The 24,885-nt window shown below is 40.6% G+C and overlaps 1 protein-coding gene across 1 annotated transcript in view; it reads right to left on the reverse strand.

Moving 5' to 3' along the window:
• RABEP1 (rabaptin, RAB GTPase binding effector protein 1) overlaps positions 1-24,885 on the reverse strand; it is a 45,464-nt gene that overhangs the window by 5,228 nt on the left and 15,351 nt on the right. Inside the window, exons 2-14 of the mRNA XM_064729423.1 lie at positions 21,392-21,520; positions 19,321-19,524; positions 17,960-18,120; positions 12,496-12,609; positions 11,019-11,154; positions 10,079-10,257; positions 9,023-9,148; positions 6,407-6,874; positions 4,583-4,687; positions 3,792-3,908; positions 2,494-2,592; positions 1,015-1,155; positions 138-327 (exon numbers count right to left, since the gene is read on the reverse strand). Of these exons, the coding sequence (XP_064585493.1) occupies positions 138-327; positions 1,015-1,155; positions 2,494-2,592; positions 3,792-3,908; positions 4,583-4,687; positions 6,407-6,874; positions 9,023-9,148; positions 10,079-10,257; positions 11,019-11,154; positions 12,496-12,609; positions 17,960-18,120; positions 19,321-19,524; positions 21,392-21,520 (2,169 nt within the window). The remainder of the gene's footprint in view (positions 1-137; positions 328-1,014; positions 1,156-2,493; positions 2,593-3,791; positions 3,909-4,582; positions 4,688-6,406; positions 6,875-9,022; positions 9,149-10,078; positions 10,258-11,018; positions 11,155-12,495; positions 12,610-17,959; positions 18,121-19,320; positions 19,525-21,391; positions 21,521-24,885) is intronic.

Raw genomic sequence — 24,885 nt, forward strand, 5'->3', positions numbered from 1 at the left:
CTTTCAAAAGTGCACAGTATTTAGAATTCAGGTAAGTCTACACACAGAATTCAGATAATTTTACTACAAAATCAAGTCTTTGTGCATGTTAATAATTCCCTATATTCCCATTCTGAGACCATTTCACCTCTGCTCACCTATTTCCTCTTTGCAATTCTCTATTTCCAGCTGTAGAGTTTCTTCTATATTTTCTTTCAAATATTGTTCAGCTTGGATCTGTTCCTTCAAGAAGAGGATCTCTGCCTTCAGCTTCTCCTCGAGGTGATCTGCTGCTGTCCTCACACTGATGATGTCCTGCCTGTACTTGAGGATCAGCTCCCGGAGCTCCTGCATCAGGATTAGCAGAGATGGCATTTGGCATCACCCAGCTCTGGGCTGTCAGCACAAGGACAAAGCTCTGCTGCCCCAGGGTCTGTCCTGACACCCCAACAAAGCTCTGCTGCCCCAGGGTCTGTCCTGACATCCCTCCCTGCTCCCAGCAAGGAATTACAGCCACAGTCAGCATGGCCACAGCCAATGGAAACATGGCAAACATCCCCATGGGTTTATGATGCTCCCCCTGTCCTTCAGCACCACCAAATATTTTAGATTTAAAATAAAGGAGTGGCCATGGAAGGGATGATAAGGCTTATCATTATTCAAGGCTTTGGATTATCACTGGTTTTAGTTGGACAGAAGTGACTGACTTCACCTGAGTTACTGAATCAATACAGTGGGGCTCTGCTGACTGAACACCTGTGTGCCCAGTTGGAAAATGCAGCTTGAACTGGCTGAACTGGGCCAAACCCACACCCCTCCTGACCACCAGTAAACTGGTTTTACAATCCATCCACACCCTGAAGCAGCCATGGCACAGGGGGACCACTGGGTGGCTTTGTCCATCACAGGCTTCCAGGGTTAAAACCCTAATTCCTGTTCTTTGTGCTGTTTGAGACAGCTTTTTGATAAAGAATAATACTCCAGTGAGGTCAAGTCACAAGCATTGTTGGTGTTAATGATTTAAAAATATTTTACCTCTGTTGCTTCTGGTAGAATGAAATCTTCAGCCTGCTGTAAGGACACATGCAAGCTGTGTTTTCCTTGAAGACTTTCATTATCTTTTTGCAGTCTCACCAACTCTTCTGAAACCTGCTCCCTTGACTGTGTCAGGACAGCCTACAATGCAAAGAAAAGCAGAAATTCACACTCAGGGTCATGCTTAGATCTCTTCTGCACCATTTACTATCCCTATTTTCAGCAGTCTGGTGAATTGATATTTTTTGTAAAGAAGAGAAACAAAATGATGCTGTGGATCAACACCAGCAGCTCCCTCTTGCCTGGCAAGGCCAACTTTAGGGGTCCAGGCAGAGAGGAGGAAGGCAGTGATAAATAAAATCCAGCTGTGTTCAGTGTCCCACTTTCCTCCTGGGTTTATCCATTTGCTGGCTGTGCTCATGGAGGGGAAGGAAGGTGGGGAACCACAGGTGCTTTCAGGAGCAAGTTATCCAAAAACCTGAAATATTCACCCTGGAACTTTCCATGGTGGGTGTCTGCCTCCCACTGTCCTCCCAGGAGAGCACCAGAACAGCTGATCCCATGGAAAGGAAAGGGATGAAGAGGACATGGCTTTGCTGGCATTACAAAGGAAAAAAAAATCCAGGGGAGTTTTTCAAGAGGAATGGAAGTGGGGAACCAGGGACTTGAGCAATAGCAGGAGAAGCAGACTCAGATCAACACATTTTCTGAATTTCCTGCACATCCACCAGATGTGTTCTCATGCAGAGCATCTCTGGCAGCAATGCCCTGATGTGCTGCACACAATCACTGACCCCAAAAATGCAATACTGGGGTTCATGAGGATGAATTCTCTCAGTCCCCCACAAATGCTATGCCAGGGAGGAAAAAAGAAGAAACTTGATTCTGTTATAGAAAGGAATTAATTGCTCTAAGGAAGTCAAACTTAGTTCTAAACCATGAGGTCCTCTTCCAATTCTCTGGCTTAATTCCAACAAGATGCCCAAAAATAGTTTTAAAAAATTAAGCTTCCATACATATCTCTCCCTGGGTGTTAGGGCTGCTATTTTAAGTCTGACCTGCAACAACACTGATCATTCATCTTTAAACCTGAGAAAATATTCACTAATGATGGTACTTGTGATGAATCCTAAAAAAGAGCCTTGAGAAAATCTTCTGTCTTCAGATTTGAGGTGAAGTTGAGATAGCAGAGACATGGAATTGGACCATGAATTGGGAAAGAACTGGGCAGTGATCTGCCTGCTCCTGAATGTGCAGGAACACAGACAGAGTCGTGTTCCTGACAACACAGGAACAGCAGCACAGAGTGACACAAACTGATCCAGCCCCAGCACTGCCATCACAGCTCGCAGGGCCTGGCCCTCTGCAAGTGCAGATGCTCAAGCCTGGCTGGGCACACAAAGCCTTCTCCAGACACACTGAGCTCCCAGGGTCAGACAAACAGGGCTGCTCATCATCTCTGGAGTTAACCTGTCTTACCATTTGCTCCTGGACACTTCTCTTGGCTTGCAGAAATGCCTGCTGCAGCTCACTGAGGAAATTCTCTGACTTCTGACACTTGGCCATGAGCAAGGAGATCTTAAAGAAAGAAAACACAGACAGACATGTAAGATACAAAGCATGGAACAGATTCTGAAAAAGAAATAATTTCTCTTGCCTGTTATCATTACTAATAGGTACTTTGAAATTTCAAACTAAGCCACTGAAGTTTATGTTAATTCTTCACTCAGTCAAGCAGGAAAGCAGCTCCAGGCAGCAAGGACAGATGCTGTGTTTCTGCACCAACAAATATTATATTCTACTTACCAAACTCTGAATCAACAGTTAATTCTAATAAAATTTACATGTAAGCCATCAGAGACACTGAAGGGAAACCGAAGAGCTTTTTTCTAAGTTTTCAGCATTTTTTGAATTTTTGTACCTTTCTCTGTAAGCACTTTCAGAAACTTTACAAGTCATTCCACAACACATGTAAGATTAATCATTACTTAATTAACATCACCCTGGTACAGCCAGAAGAACATATAAACATATTTCTGCTGTCTAAGCTGGACTTTGTCTAATGTTTGTTTCTTCAGTAAGAAAAAATACTGGGTAGGATGGAAGAGACAAAGTTCCAGCCCAAGTGAAGTAAATTCAGTGTCTGGTACACAGTATGTATCTACTATTGGAAGCTTTAATAGGCCAAAGATGATTTATTTTTTTCCTTTTTATTTTTAACTATGACTACCACCCATTATATTTGGCCTCGTTGTTCCAGAAGAATTAGATACACATCTCAGACTGAAAAATCCTTCCAGTGGGCTATTATTTTAAAGGAGTTCAGTGCCTGCTCAGCTCCTCATTACTGCATTCTTCAGCACAAGCCCATTAACTGGTGTCAAATGTTGATAAGAGCAGCTGGTGGAACAGAAAAACTCCTCCAGCCACAAAGCTGTGCCCAGGGCACAGGGCTCTGTTTGCATGTTTGGGTCATTTCAGACACAGGTCACTCCAAAACTCAAACATTACTCAAACTCCTACTGCCACTCAGTAATGGAGTTCATGATTAGAGATTATATTTTTAAGCCAAAATTGGGTAACACAATATTAGAGACACAATAGATTTCTCTAGAAACTGTGGCAGACTCAGGTGGAGCGTAACTAACCCTAGAAATTCTCATTTACGTTGCCTGTACAGCCAATAGCCCATCCATATATAAAAAACCACAAGTTCTTGTTACACACTTTTGAAGAACATTTCATCATTCCTGGACCTCAATTACAAATCCTTGTACCTGATTAGAGGAGTCTTCAGCACTTTGTTTCATGTAATCCTCCAGTTCCTGTTTATCTTTCATTGTCTTTTCCAGCTGGTCATTAGCTTGCCTCAGCATCACCTGCAGCTTTTTCACCTGTGTTGTCACAACAAAATTAATTCATTTTTTATTCTCTTGGGGAGAATTTATTTCCTGAACCCTTTCACTCCTCAAACCAACAACATAAAATCCCTCAAAAATCAAAAAATCCTATGAAACTCAGGATTTTTTTTGCTCCAGCAGAGATTATCTCCTTAAGGAAACATGGGACATCAAACTGCCCTGGACCATGGCCATGTAATGACTTCAATCACTTATTTCAAAGCACAATGTGACTCATGCCCTCCACACCCATCTGAAAATTGTTCTTTGGTATATGGCAGGAAACAAATATCCTCCAAGACTTGAAAGTCATTTTATGCTGCTAGGATGAGGTCCTTTTCTGTTAACAGATCTTACAGTATCAAAGATAATAGAATTTAATGCATGACAAGCATTTTAAAATATAAATTATTAAAGATACTGACTTCAGCATGGGCATAATACTTTTTATAGAACACTAGTGCATGGCCTTACAGCATCAAATAAAGGGTTCTTCAAGGTGAATCCCTAAGAAATTCATGTACTTGACCACACATAAATAACAAATCAAGTTATGTCAGGTTATCCAGTATGTTGATATTGGTCAATTAAAACCAATGAATAAAACAGAACCCTTAGTAGTTCAAAAAGCTGCAAAAGCCTGGCTAAAGCAATGAGAGAATTCCCACCTGGTCTCTGGTCTCAGCCTCCTGGATCTGGATCCCTTGCAACTGCTTCTCATAATTGGAGCACATGTCACAGCGCCTGCCCAGCTTGTTCCCTGCATTCTGCACCTGCAGGACACAGAGTCAGCACCTGCCCTGAGCCAGGGGAGTCCCCAGGGAGTGCAGGGATGCTCCACACACTCAGGTGTGGTGTGGCCACAAAGCATTGCAGACAAAAGAGTGGCAGAATCATGTAAAGGCAGGATTGAGTTGCTCTACAAGTGAAGGATAACTCAAATCAGCTGGGAGATTTCAGCTTTTCCTGCCATGGGTCCCACCATTAGCACAAAAAGCCAAAACACAAAGAGTTCATCAAGTCACTGCTGTGCTCTTCTGACAGAAACCAAACAGGAGAGGAGAAAATAGTTGTTGGGGAGGGCAGCAGGGAAAGCAAGAGTAAACCTGCTGTCCTGCTGGAACTGCAGTGGTTTTGGACAAAGGGATAAATGGAAGTTTTATCAAAGTTCCACTGCAGGTCAAGTTGGAGCTGAATCTGTGTTTGTGTTTGCTGCTCCATGTCCAACCCACAGCAAGAGGCATTTACACCCCAGTGTGTGCTCCTGCCTCCAGAACATGTGGGAAGCTGCATTTCTGTTCTGGATGCTGAGACAGGGCTGAAGTGTCACCAAAATGTCAACAGGCCAAGGGAACACTCAAGAGTAAGGATCTAACTCAGCTCTGAGCTCAGGATGCTGTAATTTCTCCAGATATGGCAAATCAGTAGGAAAACAACAACAAAAACAAAGCAACTTTACAACAGTTTTGGAGAGACCTCCTAAGTTAAATTTCAACAAATTGAGAAAAAAAAAATCAGTAGTTCTTCATTTCATCTGTCCTTCATCTGGCCTTTTCTCCTTCACTACATTTTTTTTTTTATTCCCATCTTGTCTCCCTTTTGACCCAGTATGGATTATTATCTCCCCCCACCTTTTCACCTCCATAAAGTGTTGCTCTTTGGCCTCTCTTCCTCTGAAAAAAAAACCACACGAAACCCCAAATACTCCACTTTTCAGCAAAAAACCAAATACAAGCTTTGAACTGGCATCATATAAAGCTGCTGAAAAACTGACAGGCAGAACACCCAGAAGCAACAATTTCCTTGGTCATCCACAGAGCAACTGGGCCAGGGGTCAGTCTAATCTGCTGCTTGCTGCTCTCAGAAATGGGTTTGTGATGATGCAAGTCCCCAACAATTTCCTGGAGCCTCTCTGGGGTACTCTGTGTATAGTGTATGCGTATGTATGTATGTATATATATATATATATGTATATGCATATATGTATATATACATACACTATATACTATAGTGTACATATATATATAGTATATATATACATATATGAGCAGCCAAACTATACATACTCCACTTGGGTATAGTTTGGCTGCTCATTTCCAAAGTGCACAGCCCTCAGCAAACCCCCCAGCACACAGAGCAGCACCCCCAGCTCTGCTGCTTCTGCTCCTGTCTGCCTTCTACTCAGCCCCAGCCCCACTATAATGCCCTTTCCTCAACTTCACATTTTCTCCTGAAGTTCTCCCACCTTTTTCCCCCCTCTCAGGCAATACTGAGTTCCACAGTCACCTCCTCAAAATCCAAAGCACCTTGTGTTTAGTAAAGCTGTCTGTCCCAGGGGCAGCTCATCCACCTTATACTGGATGTGTTTCACCCACAGAAGCATTCCAAGAGGGGAGAGTGAACATCTGCCCTGGATGTGAGCTGTTCCTTCCCCAGCTGGCTCTGGCAGAGCCCAGGAGGAGGAGGAGGAGGAGCAGGGCAGGGGGACTCACCTCCTTCTGCAGCAGGTTCCACTCTGTCTCGCTGACCAGGCGGTACCCGCTGGGGGACACATAAGCACTCTCCACGCCCTGGGTGACACTGGAGAGCAGGGAAGCAGTCTCTTCTTGCTCTGGTGTCATTGCTTTGATTGCTTTTTCCTGATCTTTGGTCAACATGAACCCGCTGGGCATTTGCAGGGATCCGAGGGAAGCCGTATCAAAGTTCTCAGACACTGAATCTGCTCCAACAAGTGGTCCAAAATCTGACTCATCCAGGTTCCCAGCAGATTTTGCTTTGTTGTTGTACCCTAAAGCTTTGGACTGTAAGGATCCAGATGTGCCCAGACTGTCTGTTGACTGTGCTCTCCTAAGTCCATCTTTAAACATATCAGTGTCTGGTTTATTGAAGGATTCGCCAGAGGAAAGAAGCAAGTCTGCATCCAGGGAATGGACTGAGCCATGGGTGCTGTTCACATGCACCTGGAATTGAAAATCAAGGAATAAAACAAATATTTACTCCATTTTAGTGGTACAGGAGCAATGCTGGACACCAATAACAAGGCATGGCAAAGGCAAGATTAAATTTCTTTGGCAAGAACATTTGCTTTTTAAGTTTAAGGTCACAGAAGAAGGGACAGAGAACTGAAATGAACCAGTTAAAATTCAAAAACAAATAAAACAAGTTTAAAAAGTCTTCTTTTAACAGAGTGCTTCTGTAAGACTACCTTCCTGCCAGACAAGCAAGGACACAGTCACCTTCCATCTTCCAATATTTGAGACAAGATGTACTTGCAACATTTCCTCTATAACCATAGTCTACACAACAGAAGGCAAATACTCCACTTCCAAAAGGAAATTCAGAAGTTTTTCATAAAACAAAACAGTTTGGATTAACAGAAAAATAAACAGAGAAAAATATACTTAAAATCTACTCTATACCGACAAGTATATGTTGGTCTTCTATTTTTCTCTTTTGCTTTGTGTGTCTAACAAAATACCAAAATATTTTCTTCACAATGTTATTTGTACATTAAAAAAAAGAAAAGGGAAAAGGCTGGGCTTAGACCCAAAGGTATCCTGGGGAATGCCAGCACCAAAAGCCACACAAATTGTCCTGTGATGTGTATCAGGCACATGGAGCCTCTCAATCTATTTTTGTTTTTTGTAGCACTGAAAAGAGAGCAGTAATGCTTTATTTAAAAAGCACATGACTGCTTTCAAAATACCTTCCAAAATATTATGCACTTCTGCTTTGCCATTAGACACATAAGGAAGTAACACTGGAACCAGGCTCTTGAGAAAAATTATCATTTCTGAAATAGGTCCAGAGACCAGCAGGCTGCTGGCACTTCATATAAGTGCTTGTAACCTATAATATATATATATAATATAGAATGTATATATAATGTACTACTGTTTTATTACTGTTGTAAATACCTTGTTTTAATCATTTTTAGGTAGAATAGTTCTATTTGCATGTATATATACAAGTTCATAATAAAAAAGTCAAGGGAATACAGACTTACATAAAAATGCATTTTCAGGCTACAGCTGTTCTGTGATAACCAAAACAATATTAACAAATCATCTGTTTGTATTGCAAACTGCCCAAGAGAGAGGAGCTTAGAAGCTATAACAAATTACAACAAGTTGTAAGAACTGATGAATGACTGATTACAACATATAAAACACATTCTGAACAGCTAAAAAGGTCATAAATAACAAAACCAAACACATATACAAACCCAAATCACTCTGAAAATTATGCTCCTCAAAATATAAATTTTCCAGGATGTATAAATCTTAGAAGCAAATAAGTGTTGGGAACGATGGACTAAAGAATATGCTATGAACTGAGATTAAAGAAAACATCAGCATATACATTTTTTGTTCCTCACCAGTGTGCCTCATTTGCATGTCTGGACATGGAAGATACAAAGGGTATTTGAAACAGAAAGTGAATATAGGCTAAAGGGTAGAACTAGATCTCAGCTACATTTAGATCTCATGATTCTGAATGTCTTTCTGCATTCTGAACTGTTATAAATCCTTGATAAAAATAAAAAAAATACTTCAGAATACATATATTAAAGTATATACCTTTTTCCCTTCAAAAGTGGTAAAAAACCAGGCAACACACTGGCTCACTCAAGTCTCTTGAAGGTTAAATAAGCTCCTATTGCACAAAATATTTGTGGGCTTTTATTAATTTTTCCTTCATTTGACTCACAAAACCAAAATGGACCCTAAGAAAGGCTAAGTACAGAATTCAACAATTTGATTAGCAAAGTAGCTACAACACTCTTGTTGAATGTTCAAATATAATTGGCTTAATCCTGAACATTTAGGTGTGTTAGAACGTGCTTAGAAATCCCAGGAGGACCTACCAGCAGTTAACCTCCAGAATGCAAAATGTAAATTACCATTTTTAATGGCACCTCTCAGGATGGTGCACTATTGTCTTCCAATCTTAATTAGGATTTATACATTCAACTGCAACTCTGTGGATTTTTACTGCTTAATATGATTAGAAGCTACAGAGAATAGAGGGCTGTAACTTTGCATTTGTATTTGCAGTGAACACCCTGAGGAATGCCCAAGCACAAGTAAAAGATTCAATTGTTTTACCTCTTCATTAGAGAGCTGGGTAAGGGTTTCTTCAGGGGCCAGAGAACATGAAGCCTTTGTTTCATCATCTGAATCTTTTTGCTTCTCTTCCTTTCTCTTGCTAAGCCTTTGCTGATCATCTTCTTCCTAAAAATCAGTGGTCAACAGAGCATACACAGAAAATGGGATTCAATTTCACCATAATAGTCATGACATCAGCTTTCATGATAAACTAAGCTACAAAGAAGACACTGAAAAGGATTATTTTGGTTAAAACCCAGTGGTTTTCACATAAATATTCATTTAGTTAATAAATACAGTGTTCATTTCACAAGGCATCCAAACTGACTGAAGTGAGAACTTTGCACGTTTGGTGGCTGATTCATGTCCTAGAATGATTTTATTCAAAAAGCATATTACTTAGTTTAAAATTCTAATTATAAAGATTAGCAATTAACAAAACTAGCTGTTACACTGGCTATTGTATAGACTATAAATACATAACATATCTACACCCCCAAAAGACCCATTAGCAGCCATTACACAAGCATGAACATTAAAAAAAAAGTGAAACAGGAAGTGCCTTGATCACTAAATGATGGAATATAAGGAATCAAGAAAAACCCTAATAAATCACTAAGTCATAAATATGTACAATCACTTGTGTAAGTTAATTTAAAATGAAAGTCCTAATTTATGCTTAGAATATGTACTGGAAGGCTGAAAAAACCTAGAAAGAAGTGAAACTTGCTGACATCCTTAACCCAGACATTTTGCATCACAGATGACTATTTCTTCCTCCAAGAGTAATTTCTGGATATTTTTACATTTTCATTTAACTATTGCCAACATTAGAGTTCCTATATACACCACTATTAAAATACTTGTCCAAATGGGGTCTGTTCTAACTGTCAGCTGTCACTCAAGGGGAGATTTCAGTTCAAACTGCCAGTTCTCATTTTTTGAGCTATTACCACACTTACACCCAACATGTGATTTCCATGCCTGTTACACCACAGCAAACCCACAGTATTAAAAAACAAAAATAAAAGCAAGAAGAGGAAAGCAGCAGGTAACCTGATCCTTTTTTTTCAGCTCCTCCACCTGCCGGAGCTGCTCTGAGGTGAGCACAATTTCCATCCTCTGCATGTCCCTCATCAGCAGCCTCTGGGACTCCAGGAACTGGTCATTGGCTTTCTGCCACGTGTGTTTCAGCTGGTTGTGCTGCTGCCTCTCTTGCTCTAGCAGATGGCAAACTATGCAAGCAGAGAAAAAATTCTTCTGAACCACAAGTGTTTAAATATCTTTTCCAAAGAGAAGCATTTTCAGGAATAAAAGTAATTATTGGTCTAATTAAGAACAGTCAGGCTTTGTTCAACAACTATTTAGGTTAATAATGTCTTATTTCAAACACCATTTTCTTAATTTCCAAACTTTGCTTGTGATTAGGGATATATTACTGACAGTTCAAGATTTCCCAGTGAGAAGACTAAAGCCTCAACTTCATTCATGAATTCTAACAGTTTTGGGGTTTTTTAGTGCTAGGTTCAGAAAATTGTCTTCTACATCCCTATTTACTTCAGCAGCAGGTCCTGGTTTCCACTCCTCTGCAGACCCTGGGCTGTGGTGACCTACAGGGACATTTCCACACTCAGCACTGCCACACCTCAGGGAGCCAGGTCTATACATTATGGAAATAATGCTCATAATTATGCACAAATACAATACACACCTAAAATCACTTCAGCAAGAATGAAGCTTGCAATGCTTTAAAATCTTAACAGATATTCAACAAAAAGCCTTGAGGGAATGAACGACTGCTGTTTTTCTGACATAAGGGAATTCCACATTCGATTCTTCTACAAACATTTTATGGCCTTTCACATTTAAAAGTCCTGCTTCCATCTCCCAATTTCTTTTCATCAAGTTCAAGTAAGAAATGATAAAAGAATTCCCAGCTCCACTGGGTTTTGCATCCTCAGTGGAGGGAGTCAAAGGACTGTTGTTAGGTGGGTACCTTCATGCAGCTCCTTCCTCAGCTTCTCTGCATCTTCTTGCAGGACTGATTTTTGTGTGTTGAGAACAGCCACATACATCTCCAAGTCTGTCCTACACGACTTCTCAGCTTCTAAATAATGGTTCAGTTCTTTAACCTGAATAAAAAATAACCAGCTCATTGGGGGAACACTCTCAGACATTTCCTTCTTGTTAGAAGTCATAGTGCTGCCTGATCAGGTAATGTACAGGTGCTGAAGGACCAGTTTATTTGCAGAAATCCCAAATATTCAACTACCAGTCTGTAAGCAGGGCTTGTATTTATTTACTTGTGAATGAGTTACTCATTAAAATTCTAAGTCAAACCTATCAGTGTATCACAGTTATAGCAGCTGGATCACAACAGCAGCACTGAGCACAGATGGTGAAAAGGGAAATATCTCAGGAAAGCAGACAGTGAAGTAATCAGTGGTGATAGCCAGGATCTAAATAACTGATAAATGCTGATAAGCTAAGAACTCATTAATTCAAAACAGAGCAGTCATGATATCAGAAAAAAATTAAAGAGGCAAGCTTGAAGTAAGCTTAAGAGGAGAGAAACTTGGGGACAGACAAGAAAAGAAACTTTCCAACTCATGAACGACTGATGCAAAAAGGAAGGAAAATCTATCAACAAAAAGCAACTATATCAAGAAATACTGAAGAAATATATTTGGACTTTTTTCTTCTTGTGTGTTTTTTGTTTTGGTGTTTTGTTTTTTTTGTTTTTTTTTTTTAATATGAGAGCTAACAAAATGTCCTGCAGAATCTCCAGTCAGAACCTTCTAAGACAGAGCTACATAAATATCTGTCAGACTTGATGCCTGGAGAAATGGATTCCATCTTGGAACAAGGAACAAATTGAAAGATTTCTTTATGGCACTATTCAGTTTTACAGTTTGCTGAGTCAGAAATCACAGGAGGTTTTATCTCAGAGAAAACCAAAGCCCTCAGGCAATTCCTAAGTGGCTGCAGAGAGCTGCTGTTCATATGGGACACACTGACGCCAAGGCAGGGCTCAGGACAGCCTTGGGCTGTGCCTGCCACGGATGGTGGGGACAGCTTTCCTGCCCTAGGACACCAAACCTTCCATCTGCTGCCCTTTAAGCCTTTCAAATGGCAAAGTCTGACTCCGTGGCTCCAAGTGTGCCAATAACCCAGAGGCCAGGTGGCTGGGAGAAGAGCAAAGCAGATATTTTTCTAGAGCTTTTTCTATTATTAGTAGACCTGGAGCTGTGCAATTTTTTCTAAACCCAGATCACACACACATAGTGCAACTCTCAAAACAAAAAGATGCAAAAATATATTTAGGCCAAATATGATATTTGAGCTCCAAGAGACAAGAAGGGCATGAAGAGTTTCCCAATACACCTTTTCCTCTCTTATAAAATTTGACTTGTCTGCATCAAGCTAGCATGCTGCAAGATATAAATCAGGATCCAGTTAGAGCTCCACCTCACCTCTGATGCTGCTTTTATTTTTTCTTCAGCTTCTGCCAGTTTCTCCTTTAGGGCTGCAATCTCCTTCTCCATGGGCATCACAACTGAGCGCAGCTTCTCGGCATCTTCCTGAGCCTGAAGTTCAGACAATAAATTATAATGCATCATCAGAATTTCACAACAGTTCCCATTACTGGAGACATTTGGAGAAAATCTCTACATCAACAAAAAAAGCTGACTAAACTTCCACTTTCAGTGCTCATCTTACTGCTATTTATTTAGTTCAGCAGCCATCTCTGTGACAATAAGTGTGATATTACTCCATTCATAGAAGGCAACTAAATTTTAAATCTATGTATGGGTTAAGCCACAAGTATCTGTTTTAAAAGAGAATGTTAGCAAATCTATCACTCTTGATGCCTGGGAGAAAATGTATGGATCACACATTTAAAACAATGTGCACTTTTCCTTTATTGAAGGCCAAACTGTCCCACAACCTGCTGCCACATAGCACATATGAAAAAACCCAAAAGAAGTGCATGATGAGGTACTGATCATGCAGTTGCTTACTCAAAAAGCTAAAAGTAAATGGAACTGCACAGTAATGCCCAGTGTAGCTCAGTTCTCTTTTAGTTTGACTTTACATTACTACTGATGGAGCATCAGGTTTTGGTGTTACTGTACTGAATATTTCAAACTATATATAGACAATTTATCCCATGATTTCTTTCAAAAAGCAGCTCTGAGAAGATCAAAGAGCAGCAGAATTAGAGGATTATTTCAAGGAAAGGGGGAAAAAAGGGAAAACCAGGTAAAAATAGCAAGAATTAAGATGAGACATAGCATTCAGGGTTCAAAACCAGAACTGCACATTAATGTGTGGCCCTGACATCCCCATTTCTTAAATGCTCTGCCTTTCCTTCAGGGATGCACTGCAGACTTTCCAAGTGAAAGGAGCAGCTCCCACAGCCTCCCCAGGAGCCAGCAGAACACTCAAATACTCGCTGCAGTGAAACTCTCCAAGGCACAGAGAATTCCAGCATTCTAATTTGGGCTGGCTTTGTGCAAGAGGCTCAGAAAGCTCAGCTGTTCTCTGTCTTCTACTGGAAGAACTCAGCAGGGGAGGGAGGGCAGGGAACTGTGCCCCAAAGCTGGAGTTTCAAAAGATGGCACCTTTCATAACCTCATCAGCAAAGACAGACAGTAAATGATAATAGTAGATGATAACACTCATGTCTGGTTTTGAAACTAGACCAGAATGCAGATTTTAGAGGTTACTCATTTGACTTTCAATTTCTGGTGAGCTTATTGACAACTGTACTCTGAGAAAAACTTTCAGGAAGAGAAATAGAAAATATTTTTAATTACTGAAGCTTTCTAACTAAAAATTAATAGACAAAATAAAATGTTATTGCAATACCTGTCAATTATATAAGCACTGCAATTTTTAAGCTTTACAGAAAATTGTGAAGACAACACTAAATTAAATGTCTTTACATTTAATTTATTTCTGCTACATTTGTCACTGCTGAAGTACCAATAAAAGCTGTGAGGAAAGCAAGGGATGTCACTTGGCAGTGAATTCAATACCAGGGACATGTGACTGTCATACACACCCAGACCCTGGTGCTTGCAGCCAGCAACTCAACAGTCACATTTTTCAAACAAATGGGAGCAGGAGTTCCACTTCAGGCATTGCTTTATATTTCATTTATCATATCAGTTCTATTCATTTCATAGAATGAATTGAACATTCTTTTCTAATTATTCAGGATAACTGCAGCAATATTTCACTGCCAGCCTGGTTTCACATGGCTCACCACAGAATACAGAGCAACAAATGTGCCTGTGTAGGAACCAAGCAGTTCAGAGAAACAGTCAAAGTTCTCTGAAAGCAAAACCAGACTGTGAACAACTGGAAAGACAAAACTGTATCACATTTCACATACAGAAAAATTACTCCAGCTTTAACTGCTTGGTAAACAGAGCTGCAGTTTGACACTGTGGTTGCAACATATTGTAAGGATCCCTATTAAAGGTCAGTGTGATCTTGAGCTAAACACTCCAACAGCCTCTCTCTGCTATCAAAAGCAGTGCTGGGCCCTGGGTCTGCTCTGGACATAAAGCAGAATTACTGAGACTCCAAAATCGAGGTTAAAGCTCCACTCAACCTTTTATTAAAAGGAGAATATCTGTTGTGTTGAAAAATGCCACTTAAAGATACTGTCACGTGTGGCAAGAGGTGCCACAGCACCAAATTTCCTGTGCTAAGAGGTGTTATTCAGACTCTTACAGAGGTGTGATCCTTAAAATATTTATTTCCTTTTGACTTTTTATTAAACTTAACTTGGCTGTCAACTGCCACAGTTTTACATGTGATCAGCTCATCTTTACTCATTCCTTAACCAAAAACCAAGCACCCAAACCACTTCTGCCCCAGCCAAACCTGCTTCCCCCAGCACAGGGGCTGCAGAACACACTGAGGGACCTGCAGACCACAGCAGGAAAATGACTCCATGGAGAGATAATGCTAAAAATGAGTCCAAGGCATTTTCAGAGGAACAAACATCTGACTGGAGAAATCCCAGGTAACATCATACCTGAGCTTGTTCCTTAAAAATGAGACAAGTGGAAAACACACAGACACAATTTGAAGAATTTTTTTTTAAAGCGAGACTAAACCATTTAAAACTTCTCTAAATTTATCCCACTGTTCTTCACCATTACCAACAAAAATAGCTTACTGTATATCAGATTTTATGGCCAACTCTGTCACAGAAATCTGATTACTCTTCCCTTCCAATTTCCCCTCTCCTGACTAATAAGCACAATTCCTAACAGGAGCTTTGTACTTTGCTGCTCTCTCTGTACACAAAATACCTGCTCTGCAGACTTCTGCTACTCAGAGTTTGACACAACTGTGCTAAGAAGAATATTTATATTCATCACAGCTCCAAGAGCAAAACAGATCCTTTCCTGAACAGAAAATGAGGTCTGACTTAAAAACAAAACAAAAAAAACCCAAGTCATATTTTGCCAGTGGCCAAAGTTTGGGCACAACTCATCCCCATGTCCAGAGGCAGCTCAGTCATTCCCCAGCAGGGAAGTACAAGCTGCTGTGCTAGATTGCTTTTAGCTGCTATGAAAACAAAAAAACCCAGACCTATCTGGTACTACAACTCAACAGGAAAACAGATTTTTATAAATCACTGCCAAGTTTTCTGAAAGATTAATCACTAGGTGATTAATCATTAGGTCAAGGTATCCACCTTTTTTGAGTTGGAAAAGGAGATTAGGAAGACAAAGTTGCAAGGTTTTCTTAGAAAATGATTTCTTAGAAATCATTGGTTTATGATACAAAATCACAGAACAGACAAATTCTCCACAGAAATTAGCAATTTGCAGCCTGAAATGTATTTACATGGAGAAGCAAACAAGAGCATGTGTTCCACCAGACAAGCTCTTTCTGACAAAAGAACACATAAAGATGGAGTATAAGCATTGCTGGCTGCAAATGCCATTTTGCATGAGGAATTGATCACAAGTCTTCAAATAACACATCCCAAATGATCAAGAAAGTTCCTCTTTTCACACTGGCTGCTGACACATGAATATTCATTATTTTGCTGCCCAAGCAAACCTTTTTATGGGCTTGGGATTTGCTTGTTTGTTTTTAGGTAAAATTGAATGTCCTCTTCCTAATTTTGATCTAATTCTTAGTCTCCTTGAGGAAAAACCTCACAGGTTTAATAATAACAAAGAAGATTAAAACCTCATGCAAAGCAGTTTAAGCAATTATTTCAAGCTGCACTCTGAAAACCAGATTTCCCCCTCCCCCTCCTATTACATAAGGTACATGTTCCTCTGATTTACAGGCTAGAAAGCTTTCCAAACTCCTATTACCAGAGATTAATAAACTGATCACCTAGATTAATGAACTGATCACCTTTTCCTTTAGGGATATTTAATTCCCTTTTAAAGAACTATAGTTGAAAATGCTATTTATCTGCTAAGCTGAACTTCTCTGCTGAAGCCACTGAGTTTAGGTGAGCTGTGCTGTCATGTCAGCAGCTTGCAATTTCAACTTACACAATCAGTAATTTCAGATTAAAAATATGAATCAGTTGAAAGAGATTGTTCTCTGGAAGTGCTTATTGGCAGGTAGTTGGGAGTGCAGTGCCAGAACGTTTACATTGTGAACTCTGCATCTTCTGGGTTGTTTCTACAAGACTCACTGATCCAGTTTTGAACCTCCATTCAGTTTCAACCAAAGTCTTTTTGTCCTTAAGACTAAAACCTTTTCTTAAAAACAGTAAATGTCTTACAATGGCAGTGGGATTAGAACAGGCTTTATCCTGACTTTTACCTTTGAAATCAGGGCTCCATGAAGAAAAGTCCCACAGCAATAATGCAACTACAACTAGCAATAGTCAGCAACCTCTTCCTAAGTCTCAGAAAAAGAATTCCTTTTTGCAACACTAACACTGATTGCTTGCTACAACACTGTAAAAATCGCTAAAATGTTTCTCAGGTGGAATGTTTGTGGTATTCCATACTGCATTTCTTCTGCAGACAGCAAGCAGGAACAGGGACAGGCAGTGATGTGGCAGATTACCAGGTGTTAACCTACTTTATTGAATTTCAGTCACTACTTTAAATTTGTGTTAGAACACCTTGAAGACTAAGGTAAGCCTGCTGAGATGAGAAATTCATGAAAATTCAAGTTATTATAATAAGATACACAAAGATTTTTATAAAGCACTGATCTATCATGACAGGTTCAATTTCCTTCCTGTCTGAAACACATTAAATTTTCAACCTCAACAAAAAATAAAAAGAAAATTCAAACTCAAGACAAGGCACTTCAATCTACTTCATCTATGAACTTTTCTTAGTGTCAGATCTTTGAATAACTACAACAATATCTGTCCATACTCCAGAGCAATTATTTTTCACCACCTAGAGCCTGTTGTTTTGTGACAGCAAGGTTCTGTACTTCATAGGGAGGCAGCAGAACTGTGATGCACAAACATGGCTTACTTTAGAGAAAGAGGAAAGACAGCTTAGAAATTCTGAGATTTTAATGGGCACTTTAAGTTTTTAAGAGCTGGAAAAAGAAGCAAAAGTAAAGAAGAGTAAAGAAAACTTTATAAAACTGCAGCCAACCCAGAAAAATCTAAAGGTGGTTTTACTTGAGCTCATTTGACATCATGACAAGTGCCTTGACAAGGCTGCCTGTTTTTACAAGCTGAAGGCTAAACTTTACCATCTTCTCAGGTGCAATTCTCTCACTGAATGCACATAATTAGGAACAAAGCTTTTAAGGCTTTAAATGGATTAGGTCATGATGACTTCCATGAACAAAGGCTGGCAGCACCAGGCTCTGTGAACTGCTGAGGAATTACAGCAGCCACAGCAATGAACCCCTGCCTGACCCCAGGGGCCTATCCTCAAACAGAAACTGAGGAGCTCCTTTCCAATGTACCTTTTTCATTTCATTTTCCAGGTTTTCCTCCTCCTGGCCCTCTGACAGTCTCCTCCTGAGCTCTGCAATTTCCCGCTCCATGTTCTCGCGGTACTGGCTCCACTGAGCTCGCTCCTGCTCCATCCTGTGGTGATACTGCAGCTCATAGTCACGGACAGTCTCTAGAAAACAGCATTTTCAAAACTTCTTTTCAATGTAAGTTAAAGAACAGGGCTTTAGGAAGTCCATCTCCAACCACTCAATGATTTACTATAATTAATCAAAACTAGGACAACTCTGCCTTCCCTCAGACTCCTGCCCCAAAACCCAAATACATAAGTAAAAGAACTGAAACTAAATTTCAATTAGTACTATCAACAGAGCAGAGAGAAACAATCCCCCAAAACTGTGCAATTCCTAATTTCAAGGTAATGTACATGACTAATATCCTGTTTAGCAGCACACAAGTACATCATTGAAACAAATTACTAGAGCCTTAAAAAGGTACTCCAAAATGCAAAGAAACTCAAACTTCTCATAGTTTCCATTTCCCCAGGATTCACACCACCCATCTCAGCTCAGGAGCTGCCTGTTTACACAGGGACAGCAGCTGGCACAGCTGAGCCCTCATCTAGGCTCATATATCTGTGTAGATCATAAATAAACAGACATTTGTGTACTCAATATACATGAAGGTTTGTCTGTTCTGGGTGAAAAGCACAATGAGGTGATGGAAAAACTGCCCACAGCTGACAGGCTCTAGGCTCAGGGTAGTGTGATCCTGTCTGTGAACCTTTAAGAAAACACATTTGTGGCAATAGTCTGTTCCCAGTTCATATCCTTGTGTTCATTTCCTTTGTCTCAGAAATGTCAACAGCTGTGCAATGTGCAAATATAACAAGGAATAGATGAGAACTATTAAAAAAAAACCACCCAGGACTGAGAGAGCAGCATGTGCAGTCAACACCCTGGGGGAAGGCCCATGTGAGTACTGGAGGGACACTTGACTGTGTGAGAGCAGAACTGTGTTCACACAGAAGGAAAAAAGAGAATCATGCTGGCAGCTTAAAGCTGTTTGCAGACTTGTCAAATTACAGGCATCATACTTATCTTTGTGGAAGGATGAAGTATCACATTCATAGTCCCACAAAAAAGCTTTGCATATACATGAGGTTCCCATGGCCATGAATTCTAAATTCTGTCCTCAAGCTGACAATAAAAAACCCATCAAGCTCCTTTTCACAACCCTGAGAACTGCACTTCATCCAGCCCTTCTGCAGCTTTCCCAAGCCATACCAATTACCCATACTCTGAGGAAGAGCAGGCACAAATCCTTATAAAATCAGGGTGGCTGATCTCAGCACAGCTTGCCTGGCTGTTACCTTTCATGATGGCCTGGAGGGAAGCCACTTCTTCTTGCCACTGCCTCTTGACCTCATCGATGGCCTCCTGCTTGGTGGTCTCTGACACGGTGGCGATGGCCTTGATGTTCTCCATCTCAGCGTGGGCCTCCATCAGCTGCGTGCGCAGCTGGCCCAGGTCATCCTGGGCTGCCTGCAGCACTGCATTCTGCCTTTTCAGGTCCTCTGAAAGGAGCATTGCACACATTTAGCTGCATTCATGAGTTCAACCTGAAGGGTAGCCCCTGTTGCTATGGCAAAGAGCAGAAGGGAGCGAAGGGAGCGCTGGTATTAAAACATCTACCTGTAATGACTGAACAAATGTTGGCAGGTCTCTTCAGGGAATGCTTTTTCTTGACTTTGCTTGCCCTTGCCTTTTATTAAAGCATCTTATGGATGCAGACACAAAGCAGACACTGGATATAACTAGGATCAATATACTGTGCTTTTCATCAGTTCTTACTATTTAACTCACTCTGGTAATGAATCTGGAAAAGGCATGAACAGACTGGAAAACAGTTTTCCCCCCATTTCTGGGAACAACTTGGTTCTCAGTTTGGATGGAACACTTCCTATTTCTTGAACAGAAACGCTCTGTGACCATTTTGGAGAAAAGAAAAATACACTGCCTAATTTGCTCTTTACCAAAGACTTTGGTAAAACTGAGCTTCTACAAAAAAAAGGGATACATTCAATGGTACAGCCACTATTTCTCTAATTGTTGCAAATATAAACAGAAATTAAACTAACTTCATATTATTCTCCTGAGTTCTCAGCTAATCTGAAATAGCTCTGGAAGACATATATTACATAATTAATTCCAAAAGCACTAACATAAAATATGTATTTTATGCCCACATAGCCTGCTTCAATGGCAATCCCTTTTAGCAGAAACATCTGGCCAGCACACAACCAACACCAAGCTATATCCATGTAATTCCCTCAGGGCCAAAAAGCTGAATCAATCCTGGTGCTCTCATCCTGACAGAGAATATAGAACCCAGAGCTAATCAAATACTTAAAAGGACATTAATCCTTGTGTAAAAAAACCAAGACTTTGTGGCATTAATATTCTTAGTTTTCAAATGACAGTATTAAAGATGGGTCCCAACAGCCCCAATGAACATTTAGGAGAGGGTCTTAGAGACAGGGAGGGGGAGAACTTTGGGGTGGGAGGTAAAAAAAGAAAAGTAATTGCTTGTATATTCTCCTCTGGTGTCCTTTCACTTCAGTAGCTGTGAAAGTTGGGGTGTTTTTTCTTCCCCTATCACAATTTATTTTGTATTTTTTGACTGTACCAAAATGGGAGAATTATTGCTGATCTCATCAGTAGTGTCTTGTATCTTAAACTTCCTTTCATCCAGCCTTAGAAACACAAGTAAATAGGCTTGCTGTATGATCCAATCTTCATTATGCCTGTTGTATTTCTGCTCTCATAAGCTTATACAGCAGCTGCAGTCCTAATGCATTATGTTTTGGCTCTGCTTTCATATGTTAAAGACAGGAAAATCATCAGAATTAGATAAATCAATCTGGCTCTCAGAACAGCTATCTCTACTCTCTGATCCTTCATCAGATATTTGAGCTCATATGATTTAAATTTTCCTATCAATTTTGTTATTGAAATAGATGCCTTTGGCTGTTATTAAAACTTTTATAGTGTTTGCCTGCTTACAGCCTACCTCAGATGGAAATTTAAGACAAATAAATGCTACATAAAAAAAAGGCCACAGAATAGAAACAGCACAGCATCCAGGCTATGTCTTCCCATTTAGCAGATCAGCTCCTGCTCAGAGAGCACACCCTGAATTCAGGAAATCAGTATTAAAACTCACTAGTGGTATTTCTGCATGGACATCAAGTTGCTTTTGCTCCTTTCCATGAGGCAAATCTTTAAATTTAATTCCAAAGTTCATTCTAGAATGCTCAGTAGTCATCTATTGAATCTCTTACATTCTTATTATAACTGTCTAAAAGACTATGCTTCATACAGGGATTATTTGAAGATGAAGTTCAATAAATTTTAGAATAATTCAGAGAACTAAGAACTTACCTTCCTTAGCCAGGTATAACTCCTTAAATTTTGCTCTCTTTTGATTAAATTCTTGCTCAAGTTGCTGCTTTGTGCGCAGAAATTCTGCATTGACCTTTTCCAATTCTGCTACCCGTTGTAGAAGAGCATCTAAAAATAAAGCAGAAGATAAGGTACGTCACTAACAGTTACCCAGACATCCCATTCTGCAAGGCTGAAGTTTGGGGCTAACTTTTTAAAATATCTTTATTCATTAGCTCTGCTCCATGATAATGAGGAAAACTAGCCAGTCCTGTAAGGAACAAAGGAAGGTAGGTTTTCTTTAAACTGTAACACCAAATTCTAATTAAACATCTCTAGGGAAGTAGAGGGAATGTGGCAGGGAGTTCTGCAGAAAACAATCTTCCAAAGAAAGCCACAATTTGGTATATACAATGAAGGAAGAAATAGAAATAATTCTGGTGATGGTTTTTTTCCCCTGGGAAGTGTGTGAGGGCTGAGCAATAAAGCACCAAGTGCTCAGGCTGAGGTCCAAGAAAGCAAAGAGACAGCAGCTCAGCTAACAGCTATGAAAGGGCAAAGCACAGGAAAGAAACCCTGTGAGCTAAAAATTAGGTGCCATCATCAATCCAGTTCTGCATGTTAACCAAAAGATGAACCAGATTACATCTGGAGAAGTTTTCCAGAAAATGACCACAACCTACAGAGAATAAATTGATTATAAGATCAAACTCTCCTCATTTCCAGCAGGTAAAAATCCTCAAGGGGGCACATACATCACTTTGTTTTCCATAATTTACCACATCAGCCTTTCATCTGGTGGTACAACAAAAGAAGGAAGAGTAGGAAGCCTACAAACATTGTTATAACATGCTTATTATTGAAAAAAACCCCGTATTATACCATTTTATGATGCTATAAAGACCCCCTACAACCACCAACCTATGTACATGTGCAATATCAAACTCAAGTTCTGCTCTAGGTGGCAGTTTCAACTTGCACACCTCAGAATTCAAATATGAAATAGAAAGAAAAGACTGATGAATCAGAACAAAATACATCTCCCTGCTGCAATGCACTGGGGAAAAAAAATGTTCTTCTCTATGAGTCTCTGTGTGTTCTGCAAAAGCATTTTGTGGGCATGTTCCAACTCTGCTGTGCAAAGTGAATCACTTCAGTTACAGCCTCTATATAGCACAGACTAGATACACAAAATATTGATCCAGCAGAGGTGTTTGTGTATCCCATCCAACACTTCCCACCACGTTCAAGTAGTGAAAACATTCCAAAGGCTACACAACTTCAGCATCAAACATTTATGCTCCCAAACAGCTGGAGTCAGCTCCACAGCTTGCAGTGGTAAAACACTGGCTGGGCAATGCCACTGAGATGGGGTCAGTTATTTTTGGTACCAGATGACGTAGAGTAAGAGCAGACACAAACAAAAGGAGCTTCTGAGAGCACAGGTATGTTTTACTGATTGCTGGTTATAAGAGCTTATGGTGTTACAAAATACAGCACCTAATCTCTTCAGCTCTGTACTGAATAGAAGAGAAATGCAGATGTAGAACTGACAAAATTTAAATGTAGCTTTTTTAAAAAAATCCTAATTTTGAGGTTTTTTTATCACTTTAAATACAAACACATAGTTTTTTCTGGCCAGCAGAGAGGAGGGTTAGTTCCTTATGTGATAGATCCTTATGTGGATAGTTCAAAGCCAACTGCACAGGAGTGTTCTCCAGAAAATGAAAGGAATCTTTCAGCAGCAAAGACACTGAGAGCAAAGCTTTAAGTGAGTTCAGAGAGTGTCTGGATCAAAACCAGGGATGAAACAGCACACATGGAACCAGGTCTGGGTAGGAAAAACGCTTCCCAAGGTTAAAGGGTTGCCTTTGATCTCTTGCTGAAGTCTTGCAAAGGGAAAGGGTTTGCTTGTGCTTCCACTCCCCACAGTCCAGTGCAGAGCCTGCAGCCACTGGGGCACCTCCTGCTCCACACCCACCACGAGCTGGGCTGGCCCCAAGGAGCTGGGCTTGAGCTCAGCTTCAGCTCCTCAAGGGAAACTCCTGCAGGCACCAGAGCCTCAGGGAGCTGTGTGCCAGGGCCAGCAGGCAGCCCTGCACCCACAGGTACCACCCTGCAGCCTCACACACATCCAACTGAACAAGGAGGAAGCTGGACATCATCCACGCACACACTCTTTTGAAGACCACACAAATAAACTGTTTCATTCTACAGTTAGTAATCCTGAAAGTTAAATCTACTGTAGACTCAACTCTCCTGCCCTCAAAGATGACTCGAGCATTCCTTGTTTACTTAATTCCCTTTCCATCTTCCTTCAGCAGAGAGACAGCAGCAGCTGTGCTGCTGCTCCCATCAGAAAGTGCAAAGCAACCAAGCTGTACTTCTTCTGAAGGTGTGAGTTGCTTCTGCTGAGGTTGGAAGGGCAAGAGGACACCCCAAGAGCAGAATGTTCAAGTGCTTTCAGCTGGGGAACAGACTCATCCTTTTGAAATCTTCCTGCCCAAACAGAAAGAGGGAGGGTAGAGTCACCAAGAAGGAAATGAAATTTAAATATTTACATTTTTACAGTATTCCCCCCTCTCTGCAGCCTGGCAGTTATGTCTAAAATGTAATAAATAAATAACTAAATAATCAACCCCCTCCACAAGTGAGCTCTGGCAGCTGTCAGGGCCAGCTGCAGGCATTCAAAATAACAAGCAGTTTAAGATCCCAACTGCAGGTCATCCATCACTGCAACTGTGCAGTAACATTGTTCTTTTGATTCTCTACTAAGTTTAAAGTGGTTTTACCACCTGTGCTACATATACAGCTCAGGACAGACCTCAGCACATCCCCACTACAGGGAGACAAGGCACAAACTTGAGGACAATAGGCTTTATAGGTCAGCATCAACCACCTCAAATGCACCTGCATTAGAAGTGAAATAAAGTTTATTTTCTGAGACACCCTATAAACTACCACCTTTCTTTTAAGTGATTAGGTTTACAAAGAAATTATTTTCTTCTTCAGAGGTACAATTTGTACAAAAGCCATACAGACACTTCCCAAAACACAAGTGTGATCCCAAGCCCAGTCTGCCAGGCACAGGTACCCTCGGGCTCCATGGCACAGATCAGAGTCCACCTGGACACGCACTGGAGTCAATGGCAGCAAATGGGCTCATCCATACATTTCCAATTTGTCATTTATCACTTCATTTTCACTTTGAATTTAGGTCCAACTCACCCCAGGCTTATAACAGAGCTGAAAAAGAAAATTGTAAGTTGCTATCAACTTAAAGGCAGCCCCAAAGCAAGGCATCCATTTGCAGGCAGGGCAGGGATCAATGTTTAACCAGGGATGGGGCAGAGCAAACACGGCCGAGCTGGGCAGTGCTGCTGGAGCCCCGCCCGCTGCACCCGGAGCGGGGACACACGGCAGGCACAGAATGCTCTGCATCTCCTCACACAAGACACAATTCCCTATTTAGGGCCCTAAGTCATCAAGAAATA

This window comes from Zonotrichia leucophrys, chromosome 19, assembly GCF_028769735.1.
Source record: "Zonotrichia leucophrys gambelii isolate GWCS_2022_RI chromosome 19, RI_Zleu_2.0, whole genome shotgun sequence".
NCBI lineage: Eukaryota > Metazoa > Chordata > Aves > Passeriformes > Passerellidae > Zonotrichia > Zonotrichia leucophrys.